Source organism: Emys orbicularis, chromosome 3 (genome assembly GCF_028017835.1).
Source record: "Emys orbicularis isolate rEmyOrb1 chromosome 3, rEmyOrb1.hap1, whole genome shotgun sequence".
Lineage (NCBI taxonomy): Eukaryota > Metazoa > Chordata > Testudines > Emydidae > Emys > Emys orbicularis.
The window spans coordinates 112095626-112110822 of record NC_088685.1 but is presented as its reverse complement, the minus strand read 5'-3'; the positions used below and the strand labels follow the sequence as shown (position 1 = coordinate 112110822).

At 39.6% G+C, this 15197-nt stretch overlaps 1 protein-coding gene across 1 annotated transcript in view; it reads right to left on the bottom strand.

The window, feature by feature from the left end:
- UTRN (utrophin) overlaps nucleotides 1-15197 on the bottom strand; it is a 534032-nt gene that overhangs the window by 406180 nt on the left and 112655 nt on the right. The window contains exons 19-20 of the mRNA XM_065401441.1: nucleotides 9254-9492; nucleotides 8823-9003 (exon numbers count right to left, since the gene is read on the bottom strand). Coding sequence (XP_065257513.1) covers nucleotides 8823-9003; nucleotides 9254-9492 — 420 coding nt within the window. The remainder of the gene's footprint in view (nucleotides 1-8822; nucleotides 9004-9253; nucleotides 9493-15197) is intronic.

Below are 15197 nucleotides of genomic sequence, written 5' to 3'. Positions count from 1 at the left end.
CCATAATACTGATTATCGTGCTAGCAATACAGGCCAAAATATGCAAAGTGCTAGGACTTCATGGTGGTGTTAGTTTTTCTGTAGGTGTAGTTGTTGGTGTTTTTACATAATGAAATATCAGAGGGGTAGCCGTGTTAGTCTGTGTCCACAAAAACAATGAGGAGTCTGGTGGTACCTTAAAGACTAACAGATTTATTTGGGCATAAGCTTTCGTGGGTAAAAAACTCACTTCTTCAGATGCATGGAGACATAATGAAAAAAATTTACATAATGAAGAATCAGTAGGGAGGAGAAGGCCTCTTTCTTGCTGCTGTTTTTAATTATACAGCATCTTTAATATCTATAGCATACAGTAGAGCCTTGAAAGGAATATAGGTAACATTTCCAAAAATGCCTAAGTGACTCAAGAGTTGAAATCCCAGTTTCAAAAGTGACTTAGGCACTTAGGAGCCTGAGTCTCATTGAAAGCCAAAAGGACTTAGACACTTAAGACCCTTTTTGAACATGGAACTTAGTTCTGAAAAATTTAGCCTACATCTAAGATTTCTGAAGTAATGACAGGGCGTGAATTCATTCTGGCAATACATCAAATGCTACTTGGAAACATTGAGGAGCAGCCTAAAACTAGGGACCTTGGGACCTATGAATCAGCAGGTTAGTATGTGTTGTGGACTGTTTGCACATGTTCATTTGTTTTTAGGCTTGGCAGAATTCTTTTTTATATCATTTTGATGGATAATATCGGTTATTTTAAGCAATTTTTTTTTCATTTTTTATTGATTTAAATTTTCAGTTGTGGAAAATCAGGGGGCATCAGACAATTATTTAAAGGACAGTAGATGTTGAGATTCAAAAAGTAAAAGTTTTATAATGGTTAAAACATTATGTGGATAATTTGTATATCAAAAATAAACAAAGTATATAGTCTTAAGTCAAACTCTAATAAGCTCTCAAAGTAGCATTTTTCTAAATTTCCCTGTCTCAAAATTTCAGTCATCAAAGGAAATATTTTTTCATCAGTTTGTGTGTGTGAGGTGAAATCAACGTTTATTAACATTTACTGATAAAAAACTAATCCTTGCAAGCCTATTTATTTTTAATTAGGTTTCCTGCTTCTGACTTCTTTGGAATCTCAAAGGATTTGTTTGGCACATTAGTTTGTGTGTTTCAGAAACTATCAACAAAATATTTAATTTAAAATCAGCACTGAACACGATGGTGGCTATCAAAATAGTACTGCAGTATGTGTATTCTCTGGCCTTGGATACATATGCAAATTCTTCACTGCCACCACCAAAAATTAATCAAAAGGCTCACTTTCAACAATGGATTGTTAAAACTATCAGTGCTACTTCATACCATTTCTAATTGAATAATGAGTGAACACTTCTGGAGACAATTAGACCTATTCAGCAGCACCATTTCTCAAAGGAAGCCATATCAGTTTTAAGAGGAAAGCTTTCATGGTATAGCAAGTAGGAGCACAGTTTTAATCAGTGAAACCTGCTGATGAGGAACTTGCAATGAAATTCCATCCCTATTTGAAATAAAATTCAAGTTGCAATTCTCAACAACATTCCTATGGAGCTGTACAAGCTTATAAACTCTGCAGACTCCCAGCACCAGTACTTCTCGCCATTGTAGGAGCTTATAAATCCCGAAGGTTCCTTCTATTTGTAAGCAATTCAACTTATGTTAAATGACAAAAAACACATTATACTGCACTATACGCAGTTTCCACTATATAAGAAAGTCTCAAACAAACAATAGGTTCTTTTATAAAAGTTTGGAGAGTACCTTGGGGGCAAATACCATGCCCTCCAATCTGCAGACAAACGACACTTTCAAAAACTATAATCTACATTGAATATATTATCTGACCCCTTTAATTAGGATGTGTTTACTAGGTAATAAATGGTTAAAATATATTGTCATTCATACACAAACAAGCTTACTTCAAATGATTTTCTAGATATTAAAAAAATCAAGCATATTCCAGTCACATCTTGCCATGATCTACTGCAATGCACATTACCCATATATCTGTTCATACGCACGTGAACTAAATCATAACAATTAGAAAATAATTCTTCGTCATAATGAGCATGATAAAAACCTATAATTTAAGCATGATCCGTGGGAAAGTTTTCTGACAATGTGAGTTGAAGAGCTCGTTCCTTATGTGATGCATTAAATAGTTGCCCTAATAGCAGAGCATTTTAATCTTATTTTTATTGCACTGGAAAGACAGCTTTTCTCCTCCCCCAACTGGAGCCAGCATAAAACACTTCATCCAACCTCTTCGATGCATAAAACAAAAGACTATAGGGGTGAGGAATCTACTTATAGATCAGTGAACTTGATATTGGGCTGTAAAATATTAAAAGCCACATATTTGTGCACTACATTTAAAATCTCTCAGAAGCCAGTATGCCTGGCTTGAATGTTAATAGTGAAGCTTTAATGATACAGAGAGGCACAGAGAATGTTCCTGAGAAGCAGGTCAAACTCCTAAAAGCTTCAAAGATGGAATTCGTCTTCAGACAAGTATTTCCAAAAAGAATTATGTATGACTAATATGCTCGACAAAGCTGAAAGAGAATAAATTTCTTATGCACATTTCAATTTCACAGAACTCTATCTTCCATTCTTCAGTGGCATGTGGTTGGCTAATTTACCCTGCACCAAAGTATTATTTATTTCTATAGTGCCATAGGCATACCTAGTTCTTTATCCTGTATCATATACTTCAAATATGTTTTGCTAATTAATTAAATTTAATTTCAGGAATGCAGCATCCTTGCATAATCACTTTTCACATTAGGGAAGAACATATTTAGCAAGGCGCATGGAGGAGGTAATCTGGCACTCCAATTTTCTGTTACATTCTACAGGCCTGATCAAACACCCACTGATGTCAATGGAAAGACTCCTGGGAAATTCAGTAGGCTCTGAATCAGGCCCTATACAAATAACTATTTAAATTTAATAGTCAGTACATAGAAAAGCAATTCTTTAATCCAATTATGAACTATCCTGCTTGCACCTTTCTACCAAGTAAACAGTAAGTAGCTGTTTCAAGGGGTTCTGCGCTCCCATTTTAGACATGGTAACGGTAGTAGAAGCCCACCATTTTAATCTGCTAAAGTAATTACACACCATGACCTTTCAGTATTTTTAAAAGTTGTTCTTCCATGTATGAGTTTTAGGTAGCTACACTGATTAAAAAAAAAAAATGTTTTTTTTGAATTAATGCTTGAGGGCCTGATCCAAAGCCCACTGACGACAATGCAAGCGTTTCCACTAACATGAGTGGACTTTGAATCAGGCCCCTGCCCAGAAATGCCGAAGTTAAGGCTTTGCGTGTACACCTTACACTTTAGTCTATGCAGTTACATATTACACTCCTGGGGGGAATTCTGTGACAAAAATTTAAAAATTCTGCACCAAAAATTTAAAAATTCTGCAAATTTTATTTGTTAAAACAACACTATATAATCACACCAGTTTCAAATAGTTTGGTAATTTATTTCAAAATACCTGTGAGCAAGTATGTCTGTAACAATACATTCACACACAAAACATATCCCCCAGAAGTAGAGAGTTAAAGAAACCTCTATGACAACTCAGTTCCTGTTTCTCTGCCCCCTCCCCTACAGAACCCAGCTGGGGGGCCAGACATCCCCTCCCGCACAGAGCCCAGCCATGGGGCCCCCCCCAGCCCAAAAACCTGACACACCTACCCCCCCAGAGGCCAGATGTGGTTCTCTCCTCCCCCCTCCCCCAAGCCCAGCTATGGCCTCCCCAGCCCAGACACTCTCACCCCTACTCCCAGAGGCCAGCTGCGGGGCCCCTCCAGACCAGACACTCTCACCCCCTACTCTCCTACAGCCCAGGGATCCAGAGGGAGAAACATCCTGATGCTGCGTCCCAGGCTTGCACAGAGTTTCCTGCACACTTCCTCCTTCCTTCAGGGCATGCTGGGAACTACAGCTGGGAACTCCCCCCAGCCTTGTCTTCTATTTGTGAGCTAGGCTCTGCTGGGTCCAGCAGCCCCTAGTGGCAGCCAACATCTCTGCAACATTTCTGTAGGGGGGGGGAGGAAATTCTGCATGCACAATATTAATTTCTGCAAAATTCTGCATTGCACAGTGGCGCAGAATCCCCCCAAGAGTAATACTATTTATTCTGAACGGCCCCTGCCTTATTTCATGGCAGAGTGAATGGTGAATGAGACTAGAGGCCCCTTACCTCATTCAGTGAGGAGGATGTGCACTGCATGAGGTTTAAAACGTTGTAAAGTGAAGCATTTAGCAGTCAAAAAATTCCAAAGTTAAGAATGTCTGTGGAATCTTAACTCTTTGCTACCAATACCAACTTTAGCTGTATTATGTTATAGTCTTGAATGATATGGTCACATCCCGTTTTTCTCCACAGGATCACTGCCTTGTTCAACTCACAAAATGGTTTGTGCGCAGAAAATGAGGTAGATGTTCAATATGTTTCAATGTAGCCTAAACTCATAGCACTGAAGGTCCATGATCCAACAGACTATGAAATATCAAACAGCACATATATCACATTACATTTAAATATAGTTCAAGCAGATACTGAAACAGTTCACATTACTTATGATTTATTTCATGCAGAAGAATGCTACTTCTTTGTAAATAAAGGTACATATATCCCCATATTATCATTTACTAAATTTAAAATTGGCTAAAAATTAAAAATATATTAGAAATTTTAATAGTTTCGCTTAGTGGAAAAGTATGGACATCTTTGGTTTACAGGCATATATGGTAATACAGATATAGGTCAGTCTGGCAGGAGTCTATTCAAAAACTCTGCATCAGCGGAAATGCTAGAAGTATATGAAAGATGTTAATAAAAGACTTAAATGAGATTCCCTAACAGATCATTACCATATATGTGTTTGTGCGTTTACCATTTATATATTTGGCTGCAGTTAATTACAAAAATAGCTCCATTAAGAGGTTATGGTACTACATGAAGTTACTGATTGACTCCATGAAACAAATATCATATTTCACTGAAACCTTGCATATAAGTGTACTGTGGGACTGCAATACATGGAGTACCTTCAACTCCCCTTCACTTCACAATGGCAGCTGAGGGCACTCACAGCCTTGCAAGATAAAGCCCATGGCCGGATAAGATCCCCCTACATCTGTGGCCTAAACAATAACTGTTACTATCACCTATTTTTTCTGCTTGACAGAATCAGTTACTGAGATTCAGAAGATCAATTCAACAGCACAGAGGCTACTTGTGGTACCCAGAGCTACTTCTATTACAGTGGTTGCATAGGTGAACTAAAAGGCCATTTCAGCCCTATATAGAAGCCAATATTCAAGTACTGATCCATGCACCCACATAAAAAAAGAGTATGTGATTTCACATCATCCTGCTACACACCACACTTCTATTTAAGTAGTCATGAAGGGTGCAAAAAAGATATTGGGATTTTGTGAGATTTAGTTGGTCAGATGAATACTCTAGAACAGTGGTTCTCAAACTGGGGTCACCCAGGCTGATGTTAGACTTGCTGGGGCCCAGGTCAAAAGCCCAAGCCCGAGCCCCATCGCCCGGGACAAAAGCCTTCAGACCAAGGCTATCAGCCCTGGCTGATGGGGCTTCAGGTTTGCTCCCACCCACAGCCGGGCTTGGGCTTTGGATTCAGCCCACCCCCCACCAGGGGCATCGGGACTGGCCAGGCTCAGGCTTCCGTCCCCCTCCCCGGGGTAGTGTAATAATTTTTGTTGTCAGAAGGGGATTGCAGTGCAATGAAGTCTGAGAACCCCTGCTCTAGAAACTCTCTAGACAGTCATAACTAATGAGGTCTTACAGTCATAGCCTTTCTGCAATACCAAATCTCTCATGGATCATATACAACACAGCAGCAGACAGGACTGAAACCTGCTTTGTAACCTATCTTTAAAGACATTTTTATGTATTTTACAGGTTTCCCATCTCCCTTTTTTGTCAAATATTATTCTTTCCCTCAAAATTAATTTTAATCACGTTCCCTTACCAGCCATTCCTCCAGAGTTCCCTCGTGTATCTGCTATACAGCAGTGTTTCTCAATCTTTTTGTTATCATGGACAGGCTTGTTGCCTTCCTAAATTGTGTCAGGGAGACCTCAGCAACTGGCGCTGGTCCACAGACCAGTCATTGAGAAACACTGGTATACCGGAACTGAAGTCTGTTAGAAACTCTCTTTGCTTAACATTTCTTCTGTGTAATGTCAACCAAATTTGCAGACACCACCAAAATCATAGAGGTAAACAACATATAGACCAGAACCTAACTGCAAAGTAACCAGCAAAAGGTGAGAGCAGGCAACAAGAGGAGGAGACTTAATGTTAAAAAAAGTTGTACACCGAGGAAGAAATAAATAAATAGCAGGCACGAGATGAAAAGATGTACCTAACCAGTTGCACCGCTATGTCACTGTTATTTTCATAGTGTCTGTATCTCCTTAATACAATCCTGATATTAATTTTTAACATATACAGCCATATAGTTATGGCAAGAAATGTGGGAGATCAGATTTGGAATTCAAAATGGAAGTTTCCTCAAGAGTTACTTGAAGTGTGGTTCTATTCTGAAAAGGGCCTGTGTATAAATAGGACACAGCAGATCAGTTATTTGTGTCTATTTAGAAGCCTATATGCTCAGCAACTAAATCAGTTTTCACTACTTTTTGCTCCAATTGGCACCAGAAAACCAACACAGCTTCTTGTGCATCAAGAGAAATGTTTATTAATTTTCCATCAGTTACACCCGCATGGAGGGCAGTGAGCACAGAGGACACTGCAAGCCTAATTACTATAGATATGTAAGCAGCTATCTTGACCTTCATGGGGCACAGGGGGAAACTACAGAGAGGAGCCAGCCAGAGACTGCAGCTGGTAGGGGCAGAAGTAGCCAAAGCAGGGACCTCTGGACAATCAGAACTTTTTACAGTTTTAACTGGTGCTGATTGGCTGTTCACTCCATTCACCCCCTTCCCTCACAGCCTCTTCCCCTTAAGCTTCACACCAAACCTGCTCCTCCTCTGCCCTGCCCCCTTCATTTTCTATTTAACTTATCCCCTTCCTAACAAAATCCACCCACAAAAAAAACGTGGTACTAATATGTCGTTTGCTGCCATCACGCAGTTCTTTGTTTGTTAAGACACTGTGTCTGTCTCATCTATTTGGCTTGTAAGTAAGGCTACAATTTTGTCAGACATTTTTAGTAAAAGTCAGGGACAGGTCACAGGCAATTAAAAATTCATGGAAGGTGTGACCTGTCCCTGACTTTTACTAAAAATATCCATGACAAAATGGGAAGGGAGGAGGGTCCAGCACTCTACCCTGCTGTGGATTCCCTCCCCCCCGCACAACTGCCAGTAGGGGTACCCCGCAGCTCCTGGCAACCAGGGGATGTGGGGGTACCCTGCAGCTCCCAGCAGCTGCGGAGTGAAGTCACGGAGGTCTGTGATTCTGTGACTTCTGTGACCAAATCATAGCCTTACTTATAAGCTCTTCAGAGCAGGGTCCATGCGTTTGTTCGGTGCCTAGCACAATGGGGCTTCCACAGTAGGTTGGTCCTTAGTCACAACTAACATCATAAACATGATTAATAATAGATCAAAGGCTAGCAGAGCTAGCAATTAGGACTTGTTTTTTAAACGTGTAAATTGAACACATTTGATAAGGAAATCAGAGACACAATAAACATGGAACCTTACTATTATTATATGTATTATTAATTATTTTGATTGCTGTAGTGCCAAAGGGCAGCAATCAGGGCTCCATTATGCTAGGCACCCAAGAATCATGTGAGATGGGTCCTGTCCCAGAAAGCTGACAATTTAAGTATAAGACAAGAGACAACAGGTAGATACAAAAACAGACAACAGAAATACAAGGTAATACTGAGACATAGATAACCTTACGAAGGCACTTTATGAACTTTTAGAAGAGAAATGTATTTTAGACATGGTCCACAAAATAGGAAAGTTTGAGAACTGTGGCCTAAACAACCAGCCAACAATCATAAGAGAACTAAGTTTCTTGGCAGCACAGCAATTTATCCCATAATTTTAACATATACAATTCATAAAAGCATACATTTTTTCCTTTCTTAGACTATAATTGGCTGGTGCTGGGCCTGGTCCTACAATCTGTATGTCAGAAAAATTCCCACTGTAGTCAATAGGAATAGTGCCACAGTGAAGGATTACAGAACCAGACTGATAAATGTATCACTTTTTTAATTTATTATATATCGTTCCAACAGTGTACTATGCATCTTCATAAGGGGTGAACTGTCCTTGACAAGAATAGTTGCAAGAGGTTTCTTTAAATGTTACATATTATACTGAGCACTATTATAAATATATCAAGAGAAATAATCTGTCCTTATATTACTTTTCAGACATTCTAATCATTCCTTTCAGCACTTTCTATCTTTTTCTGAAACGCTCTCTGGATATCACTGACTTATAATGTAACCTACACGAAGAACTGGAAACTTTTTTAGCACAGACTGTTATATTGTGGATAAAAGAGGAAAATGGAAAAGCTACTTTTATATTTCTACACAACTACAAATTCTACGTGGCACTTGCAGTATGTCAATGAAGACACAAGACAATCATGCATATTATACAGTGCAGCAGTAGTTCTTTGCAGGCGCTGAGATCATCAGATTATGCACCAAAAGAGTATGTATCAAAATCTGATTTTTAAGAAGGACAGAATCAAAAGAGGCATCAATGTGATTTAAATAGAAGAAATGGAATATTTACCTTTCTTCAGCTGCTGATGTCGTTCTTCCAATTTGTGTCGGACAAATCTGAAGCGATCAGTAATACTGCTCAAGATGTCTTGGATGAAATTTGGAGCAGCAGATTGGGATGTGAGCACCTTACAGGTAGCAGTCTGATGTTCAATTTGAGGGCACAGACTTAACAGATGAGTGAGCTCCCGCTGTGAAAAATTAACAACAAAAACAAAACCAAGATATACATTTAAACCATTTGTATAAATACTTGTGCTATGACTATTCAACAGATTTAGGATAAAGTTTTCAAAAGCATCTAAAGCCCATTAATTTTAAATAAGACTTGAGTGCTTTTGAGACAATTACCCTTACACTGTTGAAACAGGCTAAACAAAACTGGGGTATTCCGTTCTTCTATAAGTTTAATATCAAAGTAAACAAGGTTGCCAACCTTACCTGACATGACTCTTTTAGGGCTGTTAAAGGTGGCTGTTGCAATGCTGAAGTGACATTTTTTAGCCACACCTCCTTCTCATTTACAATCTTCTCAAGTTCACCCATTTCTCTTAAATATGTGTTTATTTCATCCTGGTATTGTATCTTTCTTGCCAGTTCTTCCAGGTGCCTGATCACCTCTTTCCACTCTGTCAATATCTTCTCCAGGGCATTTTTCACATCCTCAGTAAAAAGTCCCTCTGAGTCAATGAAGGAAATAAACAGAAACTGCAACACATCTTGATTTACAAATATCTAATCATTCCATTCTTCAGATATACTAATGCAAACATATATATGTTTCATCTATAATCACACAGGTGTTTTGTTTTGTTTTTTTTACTTCCAAGTCAGTCTTCCTTGAAACTATGTCTAATAGTGGCAACAAGCATTTTGGCTTTTAATTTCAAGCTTATATTAATATTATAGGTAAAACTTAGGGTATGTCTACACAGGGATAAAAAAAACTAAGTCAGCTGATTCGGGCTCACAGAGTCCAAAAATCACTGTGTACATGTTCTGGCTTGGGCTCCAGCCCAAGCTCCAGGATCCTCCACCCTCGCATGGTCCCCCGTGTGATGTTGCACTCTATATGATTTTATGAAAATATGCTAATGTAACTGAAATATGCTTTATGCAAAAGGTCTCTTATAAGGTATCATTACAAAGCTTATAATCTACTGAGTGTGATCATCCGATTTGTCTAAATGTACCACTCTTGTGTCTGAAACTAGAAATATGAAATATAACTCTGAGGGCCTATTGTAATTATGCAAAGTGTGGGCTATTAATGGTGGTTTGGAATCTTGATGACTCCCATTAACCAGGACAATTGACTGCAGATGGGTCTGTTTTACCTGTAAGTCTTCCTGTATACCTGTGTGCTGGCAAGTGGGTAATGAAGTCTTACAGTGACATGTGATCATGTCACCGGAACTGGAATCCATCTTTAACCTCGTGTCTTTCCATTGAGAAGGAGGGGATGGGAACCCAGAGAGGGACAAAGGATTCCCACCTTATGCAAAAGATATATAAATGGGTGGAACAGAACAAAGAGAGGAGCCATCATGAAGAATCCCCTAGCTACCACCTGAGCTGGAACAAGGGCTGTACCAGGGGAAAGGATTGTGCCCAGACTAGGAAGGCATCCAGTCTGTGAAGGAAACGTATTGAAACATCTCTGAGGGTGAGATCTTATCTGTATTCAGTTTCTTACTGTATTAGACATAGATTTGCATGTTTTATTTTATTTTGCTTGGTAATTCACTTTGTTCTGTGTTACTACTTGGAACCACTTAAATCCTACTTTCTGTATTTAATAAAATCACCTTTTACTTATTAATTAACCCAGAGTATGTATTAATACCGGGGGGGAGGGGGGGAGAGAGAACAGCTGTGCATACCTCTCTATCAGTGTTATAAAAGGCAAAGAAGCCTTATACAGGGTAAAAGGGATTTACCGTATTTGGGTGTTAAAGACAAGAACACTTCTGTTAGCTGCTTTCAGTCAAGTCTGCAGCTTTGGGGGCAAGTAATTCAGACACTGGGTCTGTGTTGGAGCAGACGGGCGTGTCTGGCTCAGCAAGACAGGGTGCTGGGGTCCCGAACTGGCAGGGAAAGCAGGGGCAGAAGTAGTCTTGGCACATCAAGTGGCAGCTCCCAAGGGGGGTTCTGTGATCCAGTCCATCACACCCCGTATGTCTACACAGCAATTTTTAGCCCTGCAGCCTGAGCCCCACAAGCCCAAATCAGTTGGCCCAGGCCAACCACAGCCGAGTGCGCCACACTTCAACCTCCCTGGTCACTCAGTTACAGACCTAAAAGTCACAATTCTCCAACAAAAAAACTTCAAAAACAGACTCCAATGAGAAACTGCAGAACTGGAATTAATTTGCAAATTGGATACCATTAAATTAGGCTTGAATAAAGACTGGGAATGGATGGGTCATTACACGAAGGAAAAAAATATTTCCCCATGCTAATTTTTCTCCTACTGTTACTCACATCTTCTTCTCAACTGTTTGAAATGGGCCATCCTGATTAGCACCTGCTGATAATAGCCCACCTTAATTGATTAGTCTGGTTAGAGTTGGTATGGCAACACCCATTTTGTGTGTGTGTGTGTGTGTGTGTGTGTGTGTGTGTGTGTGTGTGTGTGTGTGTGTGTGTGTGTGTGTGTGTGTGTGTGTTCCTACTGTATTGTCCACTGCATGCATCCAATGAACTGGGTTTTAGCCCAAGAAAGCTTAAGCCCAAGCAAATTTGTTTGTCTCTAAGGTGCCACAAGTACTCCTCATTCTTTTCACTCCCTCTGACAAACAAATTCACAGTTTACAATGATGAGTGGTCACCCGTTTTTTATTTTAAATACTGAATTATATTTTGGAAGTCAACATTTAAACATCTTAAATCATTAAATAAAATTAACTTCATTAAACAATGGGCTTTTTTATGAAGTTTTCCTTGCAGCGCTCTAGAGTTACTGTTGAAAAAGACAAGCAGCAAACTACCAAGCATCAGTCCCTAACTGCACGCTGGGGTCAGTAAATTTGTCGAAAGGGTGGATGTCAGGCTGGGAAAGAGGAGGAACAATACCAAACAATGTTACATTGCAGATAGATGTGATTAACAACTAGATAGTAATATGAATAATAGCTGCAAAACACAACATTGCCAGCCCACAGAGACTGCATGAAGCATTTTTCTTTCTATACTAGCTCACACACATTTTCTTAAAAAAGAGACTGAATAAATTTGAATAACCAGTACAATATATGCCTTGAAGATGTAACGTTGTAAGACGAACAGACTTCACCCACACACACAGTTTTCTCGCTGTGTTTGTATTTTTTCCCCCTTGTGGTGGGTAAGTAATTGGGGATTTTGTCTACACTAAAAAGTTCTATATATGCTTCTCCATCACACTGCCTTGAAACTTGCAATCACTTTCAGTGCTGGTAACACCACAATTTGTAGTAGAAACTGTGGCTTGTGACAACATAACGTAATACAGTGATCTTATAGATACTTTCCAGATTCATAACTTTCATTCCTGCAGCATTATTGATAAGGTATCTGGATATTCAGGAATATGAAGAATTTGTAACTTTAATTAGCAAGGCTATAATATCTAATACTCTAGTATAATGATTGAGGCACTCTGAATTACAGCCTAAAGTAATCAATAATTCAGATTCTTAAAAGTACTCTTTATATCTTGCAGTTGCATGTTTGTGTTGCTATTTCTGTTTCAAGTTGCCAATTCTTTATACAAAGTGTATTTGGATGCGGTCTTATGAAGTATATTCACTGGGTGAAGTCGTCAAAAATTTTAAAAGAGAAATCTACATATTTTGTCTTGCTTGACATTATATATTTCCCCCTTGACAGAAAAGTTAAACAATACTTCTATAATATCCTATTGTTAAGTGGCACTAGCCAAATTTTGAAACATGTGTTTTGCATTATAATCAGTATGTAATGCTTGTTAAGGCCAAAGACCTTCATAATTAGAGAAGAATAGATTCCTCCCCAAAAGAGGTTTGAAACCTAAAAACAATTACAAAGCAGCATAAGTTTTTACTGTCTAGCTTTACACTGAATTAGTTGGCTCATAAGCTTGTGAGAGATTATGACCCATTGTAACAGAGACCCGGGTGCGACATTAAGCACCCCTGTATTCTTACACTATACACTATTGTAATAATCTTTGTACAAAATGTGTCTTGTGAGGTATCATTTGAAAACTAACAACTCAACTGAATCAATTGATTGTATACAATATTACTGTATTATAAAAGTGTATAAAGTGAGGTCTTCTCTGAAAGCTAATGACACACTGGTGACTAACATCATTGTAAGATGTATGTATTAACACTACATAAGGAATTACAGATACTCATTGATATTAGGCTGTACTGTCTGCTGAGACAGGAGAGGATGTCACAGCTATCTACCTGTCTCCTATGTAAATTAAGCATGGTGGAATCAGAAACAACAGAAGCTCCATTACACCGAAATTATACTGGGAATGGGAAGCCCACAGGAAGGGAAGAAGAGCATGAAGTCATCCTGCCTCTTGAAACAAAGGCCACATCTAACTTACAGACCTATATTGGTAGAATTACGTTGCTCAGAGGTGTGGATTTTTCACACCCCTGCGCAACATGGTTATACTGAGCTAACCCCCTACGCCAACAGGAGAGCTTTTCCCAGCAACACAGCTACCGCCTCTCACGGAGGTGGATTAACTACACCGACAGGAGAAGCTCTCCCATTGGCATACGAGCATCTTCACTTAAGCACTGCAGTTGTGCAAATGCAGCATTTTAAGTATAGACCTGCCCAAAGTCATTGAATTTTGGAACATATAAGCAAGTACAGAAACGGTCTTTGTCATCCATCACTAGACAAACACAAGAGGCCAGAATTCTTGCAAGCTGAAAGGATGTCCTTCAACCAAGAGGTGGTTGAAATCTCTGGAACCAAATATAGGTGAGTAACCTGCTTAGGCAAAGATCTTTCACCTAAGACGACAAGGGAAGCTAGCACCTTGTACTTTTGTGGAAGGTCCTTACTGAGGGAAAGTCAGCCATGGCTGGGAAGAAGAATGGCTGGCAAGAGAAATCATCTTGAACAAAGCTTGTACCTTGCTAGATTAAGATTTAGACTTTTAGAAGCGTATTTTATTTTGTTTTACTTACAACTTTCTATCTTCATTCCTTATATTTAAACTCACTTAAAGTCCGGGATACACACCTTAATACACTTAAAGCCGCTTTCTCCAAACAAGGACACTCCACCAGAGAAGTATATCAAATCATGGAACAAGCCACCCAAATACCCCAGAACCACCATCCAACCGCACACCCCTAGTTATCACCTGCCACCCCACACTTGAACCAATATGGGGTATCAAACAATAACCCATACGCAATGAGGACCCCATCCCGAAGAAAATCTTTCCTGAATTCCACTTCTGGCCTTCAAACACCACCCCCAGCCTCTCCAAGCTCCTCATCAAAAGCAAGCTCCCCACAGACCAGGACACACTAACTCAAAGTGGCACCAGACGCAAAATTTGCAGACATATCTTCACCACCCCAAAGATCAAAACTCCCTGACATGGTTGGATCACAGAAACCCCCTTGGGAGCTGCCACTTGATGTGCAAAGACTACCTCTGCTCCTGTTTTCCCTGCCAGCTCAGGACTCCAGCACCCTGTCTTGCTGAGCCAGACACTCCCGTCTGCTCCAACACAGACCCAGGGTCTGAATCACTTGCCCCAAAGCTGCAAGTTTACCTGAAAACAGCTCACAGAAGTGTGCTTGTCTTTAGCACTCAGATGCCCAACTCCCAATGGGGTCTAAACCCAGATAAATCCGTTTTACCCTGCATAAAGCTTATGCAGAGTAAACTCATAAATTGTTCGCCCTCTATAACACTGATAGACCCCCAGGTATTAATACATACTCTGACTAAATTACTAAGTAGAAAGTGATTTTATTAAATACAGACAGTAGGATTTAAGTGGTTCCAAGTAGTAACAGACAGAACAAAGTAAGTCACCAAGCAAAATAAAATAAAATGTGCAAATCTATGTCTAATCAAACTGAATACAGATAATCTCACCCTCAGAGATGCTTCAGTAAGCTTTTTCTCAGACTGGACACCTTCCAGGCCTGGGCACAATTCTTTCCCCTGGTACAGCTCTTGTTCCAGCTCAGGTGGTAGCTAGGGGATTCTTCATGATGGCTCCTCTCTCCCCTTTAAAAAGAACAGGAGTACTTGTGGCACCTTAGAGACTAACAAATTTATTAGAGCTTATGCTTATGCTCTAATAAATTTGTTAGTCTCTAAGGTGCCACAAGTACTCCTGTTCTTTTTGCGGATACAGACTAACACG